Here is a 20,777-nt window from a genome sequence, read left to right as displayed (position 1 = left end):
AGCATTCGTTTTTTTACTATGGTGTTTTACATAATCCTTTGTAAAAATACATCCAAAATATAATTGTGCTGGTGACATGCGCACATGTCACATCTGTGATGTAGATTAACTCGTCATGATATATAATTGTATAAAACTGTACACGCTGGCAGTTATCCCGATGTGTGATCAGATATGCGATGTACGTGTAATTTACAGCGTAAATAATACACACATAGACACACTTGTATGTGTAGTTTCAAGAATCTAAAATTATTTCCTAATTTTGTGTTTTAACATGTACGCCATTTAACATGTGCGCCATTAGGATGACGTGTTTGTGTGACCAGCTGTTACATGCTTGTTTCATTTCAATAACATACATAAATAGTCACCAATATGTGTTTAATAACGCTGTGTAAACACAAATATATTTAACTGAATCGATTGTTTGTTTGTTTGTTTGTTACATTGTTTTCTGATGTTCATATTCTTGCTTGAAGAATGTAATGCAATCGATGTGAATTATGACGTCATCTGGTGGGAGTACATTGGCAATGGGACTTCATACTGCATATGTTTACCTAATATAATGTTGCCAACGAGCTGGTACACCATAATGCATTGCGCCATTACAGACGCTGAATGCCCTTCGTTACAAGCTTCACGTGACATTAGAAAATGTATTCAACCTCCAAATTTAATTAGCTCTAAGAAATATATTTGGAAATTGTGATTTTGAAAAATTCTTTCTTTCATTCATATATTTTTACATCATCGCCCGACGACATCACCAATGCCCAGAATGCATTTCGGGCTCGGAAAATAGCAATAGCGGCGTGGCTGGAGTCGGTGCCCAATCCAGGAATTAAAGCGGGAGGGTCGTCACCTGCACACGCGGGGGAATTGAGTCCCAATCGACGATAACAACACACGCTAAAAACGCAAAGAATCATGGGTAGACGTTTGTTTGTAAACAATGACACGCCATGGCCATCTGACGCATGCGTAGGTGACGACCCTCCCGCTTTATGGTACGTTTATGATATCAAACCAAAGAATCAACACAGTGGTTATATCTTGTCGCGGATTGATTAAGTACACTGTATTCCAAACGCGACTAGCTATTTAATATAGCTGTAGATAATTTAATATTTGAGTTGTGAACATTTGCCCATTACATCATACAAAATATCAACTGCTATTGAAATTACTATCATTATTAAATATACATGTGTGGGCAACCTTATCGCAGTAGATTGTAATATAGTATTGTCTTGTGCACTAATCATTTTGTCAGAAATTCGAATAAATGCTAGCAAAAATGTAAATAAATGAGGCTAGAGTGCGCCGACCGATAGCAAAGAGCAAAACTTGTTTTTATTTCTAGTCAATGAAATGGCTCTGAATTCCAATTTATTAGCCCCCAAAAATAATAAAGTGCAAGCAAAAAACAATAAGAAAGTCGAGATAGTGGCACTCGGTTCAGAGGCAATTCAGGGTTGTGCTGTCCATAACGGAACACATTAATATGACCTCTTTATTTCATACCATTCATTGTTTTTTTACTTTCAGAAACTTTATTTTACTTGCATATGCACTCTTCATTCGTCTGTGTTTCGAATACGTGCCATAAAATGGAACAAAATAAGTTGCAAATTAACCTTAGTGATAATTATTGAAACTCCAATCTTTCAAGACTGGTGATCTGGCCAATATCCACGCCGAAAATTGGGATTTTGCAAGTGACAATGTACAGTAATAGTGCTGGGAATAAAATATAACTGAGTGTTTTGTTGGATTGCCGACGTCACAGTCACGACGAAAACAGTTTTATTCTCAGTACAGTGCAATTTTACTTACCGATCAGAAAATTCGGCTGAAATTAATATCTAAATATGCCAACCTGGGACACATGAAATTCTGTCATGACCACCATAGTGACTTTTTGATTTATTCACTGTCGTGGCCACTGTCTAATTGTGCATAATTACGACAGTTGCATTTGAATAATGATTGCTAGCGCAATTACTGTTTCCTTCACTCAAATGGAAATTGGGCAAAGTGTTTGTACGTTATGCCAACTAGCGGTTAAATTTGGACTTAACGTTGACATAATGAGTGAGACCTAGACGGAGAGATTTTCCCCCTGATAGAGTCCTAGACGGAGAGATTTTCCCCCTGATAGAGACCTAGACGGAGAGATTTTCCCCCTAATAGAGACTTAGACGGAGAGATTTTCCCCCTAATAGAGACCTAGACGGAGAGATTTTCCCCCTGATAGAGACCTAGACGGAGAGATTTTCCCCCTAATAGAGACTTAGACGGAGAGATTTTCCCCCTAATAGAGACTTAGACGGAGAGATTTTCCCCCTGATAGAGACCTAGACGGAGAGATTTTCCCTCTGATAGAGACCTAGACGGAGAGATTTTCCCCCTGATAGAGACCTAGACGGAAAGATTTCCCCCCTGATAGAGACCTAGACGGAGAGATTTTCCCCCTGATAGAGACCTAGACGGAAAGATTTCCTCCCTGATAGAGACCTAGAAGGAGAGATTTTCCCCCTGATAGAGACCTAGACGGAGAGATTTTCCCCCTGATAGAGACCTAGACGAAGAGATTTCCCCCTGATAGAGACCTAGACGGAGAGATTTTCCCCCTGATAGAGACCTAGACGGAGAGATTTTCCCCCTGATAGAGACCTAGACGGAGAGATTTTCCCCCTGATAGAGACCTAGACGGAGAGATTTCCCCCTGATAGAGACCTAGACGGAGAGATTTTCCCCCTGATAGAGACCTAGACGGAGAGATTTTCCCCCTGATAGAGACCTAGACGGAGAGACACCCTAATCGGGTACACGACAGCGTAAATAATGTTACAGTACTATTTTGCTATTGACACTGTTCCATTTAAAACCAGTCAATTGTGACATATTTGCGATGGCGCACAATTACAGAGATTGGTGCTTTTAAGGGGTTACAACCCTCTACCCCAAGATGCTTGTTTTTGTTCAAAATATATTTAGTGCATGAAATAACACTCAGTGTCATTGGCTTTCTTTCACATACATTGTTTAGGCCTGAAGAATGTATTGTCTCATTCTTATCTATTTGCTTGTACAAAGTAACATCCACTTTAGTAGTAAGTAAACTACGTACTTGGAGTATCAATTTCCCCTACCCTAGAGATCTTCAAGTATTTGTTCTGTGGTGTAATTTCCGTTAGAAAGCATGGTTCAGTATTTTCTATTCAAACATCCTCTGTTACCTTCTCCATACTCGCCCTAAGTTTAGTCACAGTCCCTCAACGGTGTGGAGGGACTGTGGTTTAGTTAAAGTTGGCTGCTGAGGCTGCAGACGACGAAGGGATTAAACAACTGTAAATAAGTGTAGTGAAGGACGAGAATAGTAACTTGATAAGTAGAAAAGAAGAAACGAAAGATGGAATGACCACTTCAACTTGAAGGACGTTTTAAACAGAAAAGATCCCGACCATCTATCAATGATGATGATGGAAATTATGAGCATATAGAAATTGAAGAAATTGATATCAGAGAACCAAGTAGAGTTGAAATAAGGAATGCAATTGAACAGTTATTGAGATGGCACCTGGAGTTGTTTGAATTATAGCAGAACTCTTTGAAGCAGATATTAACTTTGCAACAGACAAAGTTTAACAGCTTATTGAAAAGATAGGGAAAGAATACCTATGAAATGGAAACATGGTTTGATAATAAAACTATCTGGGAAAGGAAATCTCAAACAGTGTAAGAATTCGAGAGGAATAACACTATTACCAATCGTAAGCCAACTCCTGAGCCGAATCATCATAAACAGAGTAAAGAACGGAGATGATACAAGTCTCAGAAATGAACAGGCTGGAGTTCGGACGGGAAGAGGCACAGCAAAACAAATATTACGCAATATTATTTAATTATTTAATGGTAAGCAACACTAAACGTTAATTTTATTGACTTTGAAAAAGCATTCGATTCTGTGCACCGAGACAACCTGTGGAGAATAATGAGAATGTATGGTATACCAAAAAAGTTAACATGTCTTGTGAAAGCTTTTTATGATGACTTCAAAAGTGCAGTGATACACCGAGGGAAAACATCGGAAAGATTTAACATAAAACAAGGATGCAATATGTCGGTGTTTTTTGTTTCTCATAGTGCTCGATTGGATAATGAGAGACTGTACAAAATAGCGAAACAGGTTTTTTTTGAAGATGTCAACGAATTTGCATACCTTAGTGCAACCTTATCAGGAGGGGAATGGGAGACATGGAAAACTGTATTATAAAGGGAAATGCATTCAGGCAGCTCAATAAAATATGGAACACCGCATTGACATACGGCCCAGAAGGAAACGGATAGACCCAAAACAACTTGACGACGCATTGTTGAGATAGAAAAAAACAAAGTTGGGTGGAAGTCATGGACGGAAGCCAGAGTGGCAGCAGCTGATAGGACGAACGGAGATTAGGCATCTAGAGGATATATAGATAGATAAGTGGTTTTAGAGCGTTCAAATCAAATCAAGTCAACCAGAGGGCGCCCTTTCCATTCAAATACCTCTTAACTTGTATGTGGGACCGCACGAATTTTACAGCAAAAACCATAAACACTGACTGTTGAAATTGTTGTTTGTAGGAAGTACATACCAATTGCATTAAAGTAAGAAATGTTTCACAATTGTTCACGTAATTCAACTGCCACCTTGGATTTGCATCCCCAAACATGAAAATAAAATTAAAAGTAACATTAATTTAAAACAAACAGTTACAGTGGTATTTTTGTTTACTTTTACGTAATCTATCTTTTGACAGCCTATTAGTCAAACACAACATATATCACATTGAATAATAACACTTTATGGCATTTCCCTTTTACCTAAATTAAAAAATGATGCGACAGTGACCTTTACATCTAACTTTGTAAGCCCCAAACCCGCTTACCTTTATGGTTGAACATCATATTTTGTTCTACTTATGTCAGACCATAATCGGTTTTAGGAATTCTAGAGTGAATCTCCTTTTGGTTTACGTAAATTTCCTTCGCCTTTTCATAAATCCTCAGATCGTAATAAAGAATCTCTCGCACCACAGGATCTGACATAAGTTGTCTCTTAAGTCTGGTCACTATGGCACTTCTGTTTAAATTGGATTGTTCGCCTTCGGCTTGATATGCGTGATAATTACTATGACCACCCCCACAGAGTTTAACAAAAGGAAGCTTAAAAGCGCCTTCAAGAAGTTCAAACGTTTTCTCATATTCTTGTGTAATACCAATCACAGCAAACCAAACATGTAAGTGGTCCAATACATACTCCAGCAAATCCAGTTTGTCTTGGGCAGTGGCAAGACTATCGATCCAGAGTTTGTTTCTGTACCAACATGGTATGTCACGTGTTGGCATGCTCACGTTCATTGCTAATCTTATTTTTTCAATTTCCGAATCAAATTTTTTTATGCATATATCTGGGGTGTAAAGGAATTGTCGAAACAAAAAACTGCCTTGCACAATAGCCCATTCCTTCAGACTGGCTATCCTAGCGTCGTCCACTCTGCATTGGTAGGCTCCACGTGCGTCTTTGCAAAATTCATAGGAAGAGATAAGACGATCATAAGGATTTCTAATAACAGTAAAATAACCACATGGCTGGGTCGTGTAATCACAAATTCTGAACGTGTGTCCTCCAAAATAAAACTTTTGTAGTTTCGTATCATTATTATTATTATCGGCAATTTCGCTGTAATACAATCCAGCGTTCTTGTTGCAAACAAGCACTGGTCTTCCAACTTGACACGTTCTTGCTAGTGATCTCAGACACTGTTTCGCTGTCGTTCCTCCCGATTTCTGGTTGTGCATAAATACAATAGTTGCATTTGAATAACTGCTGCTCAAATAATCACTGTTTTTTTCAGTCAAATAGAAATTGGGCAAAGTGTTCGTACGTTGTACCCAGGGAAATTTGTTAAGTATTCTCTGATAGAGGGCGTTTTTGTCAATGTTCGAAACAGGGTATTCAGCTGATAAATTGTGAACGTGCATCTTCTCATTGATTTGTTGTTTGTTTGTGTGTTTCTGAAATCTAAAGAAAAGGAATAGTCAATGTAAGTTAACTTGAAGGTAAGCATATTTAGTATTTGTTCAATATTTACATACGACGGTATAAATATTCACAATGAAAACGCAGTCATTATCGCTTTATTTGCTCAAGCTCACCTAATACCCGGAAAAAAGTCTGCAATATTTGAGTCAACAGATAAAAAATAGACAATATTTTGACAACATGTGATCCATGACCAAATTAGTATTTGGTTGTGTATTGTTCTCAACCACCTACCTGGTTGTATCATCCAAGTATGTCAACTCTATCCAATTCCAGCCAAATCCAAGCTGGAGTACAAAGGCAGCCACCACGAGAAGTACCAGACACTTACATATTTTATTCATTGTATTTTTGTATTTCGAATAAAAATACATGAACAGTCGTTATTCTTCTTGACTATTAAAAGTGTGGTTGTAAATTCTGGTAAAATATAAACAAAAATAATGAGTTCACCTATATTTCTTATTTAATGGCATCTCGTCAAAATCTAGTGTCGTGTGAAATTAAACAGAATTACCCAGACAAGCGAATTGAGCGAAATATAGAGGTATCGGAGGTATTAATATTTTAAATATATATTTATCAATGTAAGACACTACAATAACACCAAACTCGCAACAAAACAAATATGATTACCGTATATACAGTGCACACACAGTGCTGCCCCAGTATGTTTTCACTACTTCTACCCACGTTTATTTTCATCTACAGGATTTTTTCGGCGAAGACGGTATACCCATGGTCACATCATAAACCACATATTTATTTGAAATCGCATCTTTTTTCGGAATAACTGAAGAAAATTAGGGCGGAAAGGGCACTTACTGGGTGGAACGTTGCAGACAACATTAGTACGGAAAGGGCACTTACTGGCTGGAACGATGCAGACAACATTAGTACGGAAAGGGCACCTACTGGCTGGAACGATGCAGACAACATTAAGTACGGAAAGGGCACTTGCTGGGTGGAACGTTGCAGACAACATTAGTACGGAAATGGCACATACTGGGTGGAACGTTGCAGACAACATAAGTACGGAAAGGGCACTTACGGGGTGGAATGATGCAGACAACAATAGTACGGAAATGGCACATACTGGGTGGAACGTTGCAGACAACATTAGTACGGAAAGGGCACTTACTGGCTGGAACGATGCAGACAACATTAAGTACGGAAAGGGCACTTGCTGGGTGGAACGTTGCAGACAACATTAGTACGGAAATGGCACATACTGGGTGGAACGTTGCAGACAACATTAGTACGGAAAGGGCACTTACGGGGTGGAATGATGCAGACAACAATAGTACGGAAATGGCACATACTGGGTGGAACGTTGCAGACAACATTAGTACGGAAAGGGCACTTACTGGCTGGAACGATGCAGACAACATTAAGTACGGAAAGGGCACTTGCTGGGTGGAACGTTGCAGACAACATTAGTACGGAAATGGCACATACTGGGTGGAACGTTGCAGACAACATTAGTACGGAAAGGGCACTTACGGGGTGGAATGATGCAGACAACAATAGTACGGAAATGGCACATACTGGGTGGAACGTTGCAGACAACATTAGTACGGAAAGGGCACTTACTGGCTGGAACGATGCAGACAACATTAGTACGGAAAGGGCACTTACTGGCTGGAACGATGCAGACAACATTAAGTACGGAAAGGGCACTTGCTGGGTGGAACGTTGCAGACAACATTAGTACGGAAATGGCACATACTGGGTGGAACGTTGCAGACAACATTAGTACGGAAAGGGCACTTACGGGGTGGAATGATGCAGACAACAATAGTACGGAAATGGCACATACTGGGTGGAACGTTGCAGACAACATTAGTACGGAAAAGGCACTTGCTGGGTGGAATGTTGTAGACAACATTAAGTACGGAAAGGGCACTTGCTGGGTGGAACGTTGCAGACAACATTAGTACGGAAATGGCACATACTGGGTGGAATGATGCAGACAACATTAAGTACGGAAACTGCACTTACTGGGTGGAACGTTGCAGACAACATTAGTACGGAAATGGCACATACTGGGTGGAACGTTGCAGACAACATTAGTACGGAAAGGGCACTTGCTGGGTGGAATGTTGCAGACAACATTAAGTACGGAAAGGGCACTTACTGGGTGGAACGATGCAGACAACATTAAGTACGGAAAGGGCACTTACTGGGTGGAACGATGCAGACAACATTAGTACGGAAAGGGCACTTACTGGGTGGAACGTTGCAGACAACATTGAGTACGGAAAGGGCGCTTACTGGGTGGAACGTTGCAGACAACATTAGTACGGAATAGACTCTTACTGGCTGGAACGTTGCAGACAATATTAAGTACGGAAAGGGCACTTACTGGCTGGAACGTTGCAGACAACATTGAGTACGGAAAGGGCGCTTACTGGGTGGAACGTTGCAGACAACATAAGTACGGAAAGGGCGCTTACTGGGTGGAACGTTGCAGACAACATAAGTACGGAAAGGGCACTTACTGGCTGGAACGTTGCAGACAACATTAGTACGGAAAGGGCACTTACTGGGTGGAACGTTGCAGACAACATTAGTACGGAAAGGGCACTTGCTGGGTGGAACGTTGCAGACAACATTAAGTACGGAAAGGGCACTTACTGGGTGGAACGATGCAGACAAAATTAGTACGGAAAGAGCACTTACTGGGTGGAACGTTGCAGACAACATTAGTACGGAAAGGGCACTTGCTGGGTGGAACGTTGCAGACAACATTGAGTACGGAAAGAGCACTTACTGGGTGGAACGATGTAGTCAACATTAGTACGGAAAGGGCACTTACTGGGTGGAACGTTGCAGACAACATTAGTACGGAAAGGACACTTACTGGGTGGAACGTTGCAGACAACATTAGTACGGAAAGGGCACTTGCTGGGTGGAACGTTGCAAACAACATTGAGTACGGAAAGGGCACTTACTGGGTGGAACGTTGCAGACAACATAAGTACGAAAAGGGCACTTGCTGGGTGGAACGTTGCAGACAACATTAGTACGGAAAAGGCACTTACTGGGTGGAACGTTGCAGACAACATTAGTACGGAAAAGGCGCATTAGTACGGAGAGGGCGCTTACTGGGTGGAACGATGCAGCAAAAAAAATCTCCGACGACGAGTCTCCACAGGTCGGTTTTCTGTCCAGAACTTGCCGACTCATATTGTCACAAAGCGCCGGCTACCTCAAAACGTGCCAATTTTGTCGTAAATGATTTCAACATGGAGACCACGCCACCAAAATACGTGAGCATAAAAGTTCAGAGGAAAAACGGAGGAATTGTTGTAGACTGGTACGCAACTGACGTCGGCCAGGGAGATGTGACGTTTACACAGCTATACGAGAGATTGGTAGCGGCAAGCGAGTTTCGTCCAGACAACTTTAAGGACATATTGTCCAGAGTCTGCAACGATGAGAGAAATGGGAGAGGAGTGGAGGTGTATGGTGGCCTAAAAGATGGTCAGGCGACAAGTCAGTTCGGTTAAATCAGTGTGGCCTTAGTATGGAAAGGGCACATACTGTGTCGAATGTTGCAGACAACATTAGTATGCCAAGGGTGCTTATTCGGTCGAAGGTTTCATTGTATTCAGTGATAGGGTCTGTAGAAATTGATAGTTATAACTGATCATTCTTTCAAGTCGTTTATAACCAAGTATGTACTGATCTCTCGAAGAAGTTTTCTATCTATTTTTAGTCAATAGGTTTATCCATTTTAATTTCATTTATTTGTTGCAACCCATTTAAATCAGGGTCCCATCAATAGAAGTACACACATAGGAATAGATCAATTAGAAGCAGCAAAACACATGTCTGAAAGTACAAATATTTATGAAAAGTTCATTCTTTGAACAATTTCAAAAATGCTATCATTTTTTTATATTTTCAACTACCTTGATGTTTCTTTCCAAGATTGTTTGTAGTGAATTTTGTTTTTATTAAGTAAAAAATGGAAATCGATACGAATTATTCAAATTAGATAATATGGCTTTTAATGTTTTACGGTTTATTAAGTTGATTATGTTTTGTCATGATCACACTATATTGAGAATGTCATTTCTCCCATAATTAATCGTGCTAATATTTTAGGGTAATATTTCTTATATTACCATATATATTAATTCATGCATAGAATTATTTGAAACAAAACATATCACATATATTGAGTAAGCAACAAACTGTAAAATTGTATCCCAATAACAAGTCCATAGATCGTTTAAAATGTTAGTCTTCCAAAAGTATGCTAGTAACTAAATAAAGAGTTCGAGTTTACGTTGGTTGATTGATCGACCACTGCTTTGCTTGTATACGACCTTGACTGAAGCTATTGAGTTCAGTAGTTATTGGAGTGAACGAGAATTGTCCCCGAAGTACCTAAGTGACTATTAAAACAAGAAGACGAATTTTACTGTCACGACTATGCGATGTTACATGTTATAGGAGAGAATTGTTTATACGTGTGTAAAATTATAGTGATTTCAAGCTCAAACAAATGTGATTTAAGTTGTGGCTGATTTTAGTATATGATTACGGGTATATATCCGCTGCTACACAAGCAACAATAACCACGGCGTGTACACCAGAGACCATAATCTGGAAACCATGCATTGAACTTAAAGCAACGAATCAAAGGTTATACCTACATCCGATTGATTAAAATGCTAACGTCATCGTATCAACTGAAAACACAAACATTTGATGTTTCTCAGCTTCGGTTCATTCCCCCTTTTTAACCTTATGGCATTTCCAAACCGTCGGTGGCAGGTGGAGACTATCATCATGCTAGACACATACCTTCGTTGTCCAGTAGTTACCAAAACATTCATCAAATATAAATAAAATGGTTAGTTCATCAGAGGATGCTTTCCTGTCAGTCACAAGTGTGTCGTTCATAAGGCGTGATATTTCAATATCAGTACAGGTAAAGTATCGCGGCAGTCCCCGTTTCATCGGGGCTGTGGTATTATTCAAATTAAAATATTTGTATTTTAATAACGGCTGCTCTCAAATGCAAATGATTATTTTGCAAATGCAAATGATTAAATTATTTATTTTATTTCTACATGAATGGTTCCCACATTAGATGACATTTTATGGGTACATTTTAAAATGATTGAATAATGGTAATTTGTCTGTATTATGCTCGTGCCATGTCAAATATATTGAAACAAGGTCGAACAGTCAAACCATGGTTAAACATAGTATTTATGTCAAACCATGATTAAACATAGTATTTATGTCACATTGTTTCATTATTTGTGGATTAACATTTCATCGTATCTGTGTACTAATTTACTACGTACTAAGAGTTGAAATATTATGAACTAGAAGTAGTTTGACAACAAATGCATTTATTATTACAATGATTGTATTAAAAGTGTGTAGGAGCAAACGAGAGATGATGACGTTGTGTTTGTTGACCTTATTAATGCAACTATACCGGCTGATATATCTATAGTCTCACTCGTTCACATATTTATCAGCTCTGTAGTTTAGTCTCTCTCTCCCTCTCTGTCTATAATCTGCCTAGGTGTCAGCTGCGCGTGATATGTACCAATTGTTGATCAACCAATGAAGCTCGTTTTGCTTCATAATCAGCCTGGGGTTTTATATTAATTACACTGTGTAATATAAATTGAACAAAAATCTGGTGAATCTTTAATTTAAATGAAAGTAGAAAATAAACATCACCGATAAACAAAAATTGTGGCCGTACATGGTTTTTTTTTCTTAATATTTTCAAACAAGTCTGACATATGAAATGAGCACTAAATGACAAGAAAAGTAAAAAATATTCATTGCTACGAAACGCAAGTACAAAGGAAGACAACATAAAGCAAACTTACAAACTTGGTTTTAAAAAACAGGGAATACGCAAATGGTAATTAAAAATTTTGAACTACTTAAAAAATACAACGATTATTCAGTGGAAAAGTACAAAACCGCAGGCAAACGAATTTGCGGCGAAAGAAAAACAAATGTGACAGATCGGACATACCGAAAACACAGCACCAACAAATCAAAAAGAAAAGCCGCCAAACGCAATTGTTGAAAGTGTTAGTTTAAATTGACCAGACGTGCAGCACGAATGCACAACGCTGCCCTGATGCGACGACCAAACATGATATTCCCGTAATACCGTGTTGGTGTTCTTAATACCCAAAGTAGAATATTCCTAAACTGGAATCTATGATAATTACCACTGAGTAAAAATGTATGTTTTTTTTTTCATTAATTTAATCACAGTCCCTCCCAGTGTTTAATGGCTTAAAGTGGGTATGTCGTCACTTGCGCATGCGTCAGATGGCCATAGCGTGTCATTGTTTACAAACAATCGTCTACCCATGAGTCATTGCGTTTTAAGCACGCGTTGTTACCGTCGGTTGGGACTCAATTCTCGCGCGTGCGCAGGTGACGATCCATCCGCTTTAAGTAACGCGAGTCTGTACTTTTTTATTGTTCAATGTTTTGATGGTAATTGGTACAATTCTATAAGTTAGAGCACAGTCCCTCAGAGGGACTGTGGTTAGAGTAAATAATTGTACGCTGTATGCGAATATATATACATTCTCCCAGTCACCCGTTCACGGTCATCGTCGTGTTTGAGATATTGCATGTATGATATCCTGATAGGGAGGTTCTCTAACAATATAGAGATATGGACATTATTGAGCAGCCTGCCAGCAGATTAGTGTGAACAAATTCAGTGATGGAATGCTGTTGTATCGGCAGCTGTTACGAGCTTGAGCATAGGTCGATAAGAACAACAAAGTGTGGACGAAATGTCTATGAACATTGTTTTGGAAGTCGCGCCCTCTAGCATTGACACACTTTGTTGACGTGAAAATGACGTATGCATGAAGATGGGCATCGTCAGAATCACACAGTTTCACTAAAGCCGGTCATTCATAATCGGCCCACGATGTTGAGGCTTCAGCCGAATAAATGGTCCTTGGCTGGTAAAGATGGAAGTTAGGTGAAATTATGTTCTGTACGTAGCATAGAACTTTTGAATTTAATAAACCATTGAGAAAATAGCAATTCTCTCATAAATATTTGTTTGCAATGATGGGGAAACACTAATCTAAATTACCGACGCTGTGAACGGTCTTCTCTCTTCTATTTGCGTCAGCAAAACTCGTGGATAGAGGGTGTGACTCGTAGGAAAATTGTATTGAAGTAGAGGGCGTGAATATAGGAAATGTGTATTGACGCAGAGGGCGTGACTTATAGAAAAGGAGTCTTGACTTCCTGCCTTATTTGCCGATTAGATGCCCTGACAAAAAGACACAGACGACCATAGAACAATGTTTCTTATTTTTCTAGGAACAAATATTTAAAAAATGATGTACTCATTGGTTGTCAACCTGCGCAAAGCCGACTGCTATTCAGACAATCAGAAGAGAATCAATCAGCGACGGCCTTACATTTCCCTTACCCCAGGGAAGTGTTCTATGTTCTTTGTGTAATTAGGTGTTCACATTTTGTTTTACAATGAAATAACAAATGTCGTTGAGGGCGGTATATCAAATGGGAATGCCAGCTATTAACATGCGAAATCAAATCTATGAAATTTGATGACTGTTTTTTAAGATATGTGAAAACTATGTGTTTTGTGCAAATTAGATAATTAATATGCACATATTTAACATCTATATACTAAATGTTATTGTAGTACATGTATTATGATTAATTGTTGAGATATCGATAGAAAAGCTAAAATTGACTGATTACTAGTATTTTTCAAATCGAGTAATGGACATAGGCATACAGACAGGATAACCACGAATATTCTCGTCGTTTGCCTCGCACACTAGAGCCAAAAAACGACCAGATCTAGCTTTGTTTTTACCGTCACCCAGAGTTCATCATTACCGTTCTGTGTATGTAAGATCAACGCAAACGAGAATGTAGTTTCTCATTGGGTAGACCAAGGGGATACAATTATTGACGACAGAAAACATTGAACATGACTACAATTTTCACTTGAACAGTCTGCAAATATTTGTTTTATTTAATGGACGTATTTTCTGACACTTCTGCTACTCGGATGACTATAGTGTTCGTCAACTACAACGAAATTAATGATGTCTTGATCGGGTTCTGCCAGGTTAAAATCACATAACAGTTTACATGCCTTATCCAGTCACCACCAACGTTGAGAAGATGGAAACACCATTGCGGTCATTTTAGGAACTCGTTGCAGCGGGAGATTCAACGCCTCGTTCGTCGCAGCGGGAGATTCAACGCCTCGTTCTGGTTCTACACAGCGTCTTATGCCGCACAAATGGATGTTATTGGGCTGCCCAGTGTAAAAAGGAACCCCATTTATTACTTCGTCTTGGTACCAAATTACTAGTGCCTACTTACTGACAATGTTCTTACAGTCTCCGTACTCTTTCTTAGCCTTCAAAAGTAAAATACACTACTGTAACAATCCATCCAAATTTATGGGAAAACCAGAATTGTAATTGTAATTGCATACATGGAGGTATAAATATACGTCCATGTTGCATATGACATGGTGGGAGTGTGTACAAATCCTCAGCAGTTGCTGGGTTGGCGTGGCTTGCTGTTGTATATCTGGTAGCGTCGCTTATGTGTGGGCTTCGAATACAAACACAACCTTCAGCACCATCAATGTGGTGAAACCTCATTGACGGTGCTGAATATCACGTTGCATAGAACGTAAACTTCAATTGATCTCATTGTGGTGACGCATGCGTTGTGAAATACGGAAATAAGGTCCGAAACATGCGCACTGCGTACACAATATGCTAACAATTTCTTAACAAGGTTATGACGTAGACATATCTCATGAATATTATTTGAAAGTGAAATTATTAATAGAAAGCATTTAGTATGAAACGCCGGAATCGCGTACACTCGGTCTTGACTCTCACTCTATCTATTGTGGTTATTTGAAGACTGTAAATGCTTTCTATCATTCCAAACTGGTCGCCAAATTTAACAACTATTTCTGTGGTTTAAACTCAATTCTAAATGAGCTACGGCAAGCCTCAGTAGGTCTCGATTGTATACAGCGCCACCAGAGGCTGCTCCCGGCTTCATGCGTCCAGGACAGATAAGAAATAACTCTGAGCACGGCGATTGCCTTTACATACATACACCATGGAGGATACTAACGGAGTACCTTCCATGTACCCTGTGGTTTGCAGTGTTGTGTATAGACAGAATAAAGGGACTATGACTATACCAATATATGTACACTATGGTTTGCAGTGTTGTGTATAGATAGGATAGAAGGACTGTGACTATACCAATACATGTACACTATGGTTTGCAGTGTTGTGTATACTAGTAGATAGGATGGAGGGACTGTGACTATACCAATACATGTACACTATGGTTTGTAGTGTTGTGTATAGATAGGATGGAGGGACTGTGACTATACCAATACATGTACACTATGGTTTGCAGTGTTGTGTATAGATAGGATGGAGGGACTGTGACTATACCAATACATGTACACTATGGTTTGCAGTGTTGTGTATAGATAGGATAGAGGGACTGTGACTATACCAATATATGTACACTATGGTTTGTAGTGTTGTGTATAGATAGGATAGAGGGACTGTGACTATACCAATACATGTACCCTGTGGTTTGCAGTGTTGTGTATAGACAGAATAAAGGGACTATGACTATACCAATATATGTACACTATGGTTTGCAGTGTTGTGTATAGATAGGATAGAAGGACTGTGACTATACCAATACATGTACACTATGGTTTGCAGTGTTGTGTATACTAGTAGATAGGATGGAGGGACTGTGACTATACCAATACATGTACACTATGGTTTGTAGTGTTGTGTATAGATAGGATGGAGGGACTGTGACTATACCAATACATGTACACTATGGTTTGCAGTGTTGTGTATAGATAGGATGGAGGGACTGTGACTATACCAATACATGTACACTATGGTTTGCAGTGTTGTGTATAGATAGGATAGAGGGACTGTGACTATACCAATATATGTACACTATGGTTTGTAGTGTTGTGTATAGATAGGATGGAGGGACTGTGACTATACCAATACATGTACACTATGGTTTGCAGTGTTGTGTATAGATAGGATGGAGGGACTGTGACTATACCAATACATGTACACTATGGTTTGCAGTGTTGTGTATAGATAGGATAGAGGGACTGTGACTATACCAATACATGTACACTATGGTTTGCAGTGTTGTGTATAGATAGGATGGAGGGACTGTGACTATACCAATACATGTACACTATGGTTTGCAGTGTTGTGTATAGATAGGATAGAGGGACTGTGACTATACCAATACATGTACACTATGGTTTGTAGTGTTGTGTATAGATAGGATAGAGGGACTGTGACTATACCAATACATGTACACTATGGTTTGCAGTGTTGTGTATAGATAGGATAGAGGGACTGTGACTATACCAATACATGTACACTATGGTTTGCAGTGTTGTGTATAGATAGGATAGAGGGACTGTGACTATACCAATACATGTACACTATGGTTTGCAGTGTTGTGTATAGATAGGATGGAAGGACTGTGACTATACCAATACATGTACACTATGGTTTGCAGTGTTGTGTATAGATAGGATGGAGGGACTGTGACTATACCAATACATGTACACTATGGTTTGTAGTGTTGTGTATAGATAGGATGGAGGGACTGTGACTATACCAATATATGTACACTATGGTTTGCAGTGTTGTGTATAGATAGGATGGAGGGACTGTGACTATACCAATACATGTACACTATGGTTTGCAGTGTTGTGTATAGATAGGATGGAGGGACTGTGACTATACCAATACATGTACATTATGGTTTGCAGTGTTGTGTATAGATAGGATGGAGGGACTGTGACTATACCAATACATGTACACTATGGTTTGCAGTGTTGTGTATAGATAGGATGGAGGGACTGTGACTATACCAATACATGTACATTATGGTTTGTAGTGTTGTGTATAGATAGGATAGAGGGACTGTGACTATACCAATACATGTACACTATGGTTTGCAGTGTTGTGTATAGATAGGATGGAGGGACTGTGACTATACCAATACATGTACACTATGGTTTGCAGTGTTGTGTATAGATAGGATAGAGGGACTGTGACTATACCAATACATGTACACTATGGTTTGCAGTGTTGTGTATAGATAGGATGGAGGGACTGTGACTATACCAATACATGTACACTATGGTTTGCAGTGTTGTGTATAGATAGGATAGAGGGACTGTGACTATACCAATACATGTACACTATGGTTTGTAGTGTTGTGTATAGATAGGATAGAGGGACTGTGACTATACCAATACATGTACACTATGGTTTGCAGTGTTGTGTATAGATAGGATGGAGGGACTGTGACTATACCAATACATGTACACTATGGTTTGCAGTGTTGAGTATAGATAGGATAGAGGGACTGTGACTATACCAATACATGTACACTATGGTTTGCAGTGTTGTGTATAGATAGGATAGAGGGACTGTGACTATACCAATATATGTACACTATGGTTTGCAGTGTTTTGTATAGATAGGATAGAAGGACTGTGACTATACCAATACATGTACACTATGGTTTGTAGTGTTGTGTATAGACAGGATGGAGGGACTGTGACTATACCAATACATGTACACTGTGGTTTGCAGTGTTGTGTATAGATAGGATAGAGGGACTGTGACTATACCAATACATGTACACTATGGTTTGTAGTGTTGTGTATAGATAGGATAGAGGGACTGTGACTATACCAATACATGTACACTATGGTTTGCAGTGTTGTGTATAGATAGGATGGAGGGACTGTGACTATACCAATACATGTACATTATGGTTTGTAGTGTTGTGTATAGATAGGATAGAGGGACTGTGACTATACTAATACATGTACACTATGGTTTGCAGTGTTGTGTATAGATAGGATGGAGGGACTGTGACTATACCAATACATGTACACTATGGTTTGCAGTGTTGTGTATAGATAGGATGGAGGGACTGTGACTATACCAATACATGTACATTATGGTTTGTAGTGTTGTGTATAGATAGGATAGAGGGACTGTGACTATACTAATACATGTACACTATGGTTTGCAGTGTTGTGTATAGATAGGATGGAGGGACTGTGACTATACCAATACATGTACACTATGGTTTGTAGTGTTGTGTATAGACAGGATGGAGGGACTGTGACTATACCAATACATGTACACTGTGGTTTGCAGTGTTGTGTATAGATAGGATAGAGGGACTGTGACTATACCAATACATGTACACTATGGTTTGCAGTGTTGTGTATAGATAGGATAGAGGGACTGTGACTATACCAATACATGTACACTATGGTTTGCAGTGTTGTGTATAGATAGGATGGAGGGACTGTGACTATACCAATACATGTACATTATGGTTTGTAGTGTTGTGTATAGATAGGATAGAGGGACTGTGACTATACTAATACATGTACACTATGGTTTGCAGTGTTGTGTATAGATAGGATGGAGGGACTGTGACTATACCAATACATGTACACTATGGTTTGCAGTGTTGTGTATAGATAGGATGGAGGGACTGTGACTATACCAATACATGTACACTATGGTTTGCAGTGTTGTGTAGAGATAGGATGGAGGGACTGCGACTATACCAATACATGTACACTATGGTTTGCAGTGTTGTGTATAGATAGGATAGAGGGACTGTGACTATACCAATATATGTACACTATGGTTTGCAGTGTTGTGTATAGATAGGATGGAGGGACTGTGACTATACCAATACATGTACACTATGGTTTGCAGTGTTGTGTATAGATAGGATAGAGGGACTGTGACTATACCAATACATGTACACTATGGTTTGCAGTGTTGTGTATAGATAGGATAGAGGGACTGTGACTATACCAATATATGTACACTATGGTTTGTAGTGTTGTGTATAGATAGGATGGAGGGACTGTGACTATACCAATACATGTACACTATGGTTTGCAGTGTTGTGTATAGATAGGATGGAGGGACTGTGACTATACCAATACATGTACACTATGGTTTGCAGTGTTGTGTATAGATAGGATAGAGGGACTGTGACTATACCAATACATGTACACTATGGTTTGCAGTGTTGTGTATAGATAGGATGGAGGGACTGTGACTATACCAATACATGTACACTATGGTTTGCAGTGTTGTGTATAGATAGGATAGAGGGACTGTGACTATACCAATACATGTACACTATGGTTTGTAGTGTTGTGTATAGATAGGATAGAGGGACTGTGACTATACCAATACATGTACACTATGGTTTGCAGTGTTGTGTATAGATAGGATAGAGGGACTGTGACTATACCAATACATGTACACTATGGTTTGCAGTGTTGTGTATAGATAGGATAGAGGGACTGTGACTATACCAATACATGTACACTATGGTTTGCAGTGTTGTGTATAGATAGGATGGAAGGACTGTGACTATACCAATACATGTACACTATGGTTTGCAGTGTTGTGTATAGATAGGATGGAGGGACTGTGACTATACCAATACATGTACACTATGGTTTGTAGTGTTGTGTATAGATAGGATGGAGGGACTGTGACTATACCAATATATGTACACTATGGTTTGCAGTGTTGTGTATAGATAGGATGGAGGGACTGTGACTATACCAATACATGTACACTATGGTTTGCAGTGTTGTGTATAGATAGGATAGAGGGACTGTGACTATACCAATATATGTACACTATGGTTTGCAGTGTTTTGTATAGATAGGATAGAAGGACTGTGACTATACCAATACATGTACACTATGGTTTGTAGTGTTGTGTATAGACAGGATGGAGGGACTGTGACTATACCAATACATGTACACTGTGGTTTGCAGTGTTGTGTATAGATAGGATAGAGGGACTGTGACTATACCAATACATGTACACTATGGTTTGTAGTGTTGTGTATAGATAGGATAGAGGGACTGTGACTATACCAATACATGTACACTATGGTTTGCAGTGTTGTGTATAGATAGGATGGAGGGACTGTGACTATACCAATACATGTACATTATGGTTTGTAGTGTTGTGTATAGATAGGATAGAGGGACTGTGACTATACTAATACATGTACACTATGGTTTGCAGTGTTGTGTATAGATAGGATGGAGGGACTGTGACTATACCAATACATGTACACTATGGTTTGCAGTGTTGTGTATAGATAGGATGGAGGGACTGTGACTATACCAATACATGTACATTATGGTTTGTAGTGTTGTGTATAGATAGGATAGAGGGACTGTGACTATACTAATACATGTACACTATGGTTTGCAGTGTTGTGTATAGATAGGATGGAGGGACTGTGACTATACCAATACATGTACACTATGGTTTGTAGTGTTGTGTATAGACAGGATGGAGGGACTGTGACTATACCAATACATGTACACTGTGGTTTGCAGTGTTGTGTATAGATAGGATAGAGGGACTGTGACTATACCAATACATGTACACTATGGTTTGCAGTGTTGTGTATAGATAGGATAGAGGGACTGTGACTATACCAATACATGTACACTATGGTTTGCAGTGTTGTGTATAGATAGGATGGAGGG

General features: G+C 39.3%; 1 protein-coding gene across 1 annotated transcript; it reads right to left on the bottom strand.

The window, feature by feature from the left end:
* Positions 1 to 3,906: 3,906 nt before the first annotated feature.
* Positions 3,907 to 11,064, bottom strand: LOC144349989 (uncharacterized). The gene is made up of 3 exons (XM_078008350.2): positions 10,916 to 11,064; positions 6,332 to 6,517; positions 3,907 to 6,076 (listed from the first exon to the last, which is right to left on the bottom strand). The coding sequence occupies exons 2-3, from the start codon at positions 6,469 to 6,471 to the stop codon at positions 4,972 to 4,974; spliced, it is 1,245 nt and encodes a 414-aa protein (XP_077864476.2). The 5' UTR covers positions 6,472 to 6,517; positions 10,916 to 11,064; the 3' UTR covers positions 3,907 to 4,971.
* Between the last annotated feature and the right edge of the window lie 9,713 nt (positions 11,065 to 20,777).

The sequence above is a fragment of the Saccoglossus kowalevskii genome, chromosome 10 (genome assembly GCF_978046115.1).
Source record: "Saccoglossus kowalevskii chromosome 10, keSacKowa6.1, whole genome shotgun sequence".
Lineage (NCBI taxonomy): Eukaryota > Metazoa > Hemichordata > Enteropneusta > Harrimaniidae > Saccoglossus > Saccoglossus kowalevskii.
Note: the sequence above shows the minus strand (reverse complement) of the source record. Positions and strands in the feature narration are given on the sequence as shown.

Coding starts and splice junctions, on each gene's coding strand:
- LOC144349989 (XM_078008350.2), bottom strand. CDS start 6,471: ATGTATTTTTATTCGAAATACAAAAATACAATGAATAAAATATGTAAG. Junction 6,077..6,331: donor TACTTGGATGATACAACCAG/GTAGGTGGTTGA, acceptor CCTTTTCTTTAG/ATTTCAGAAACACACAAACA.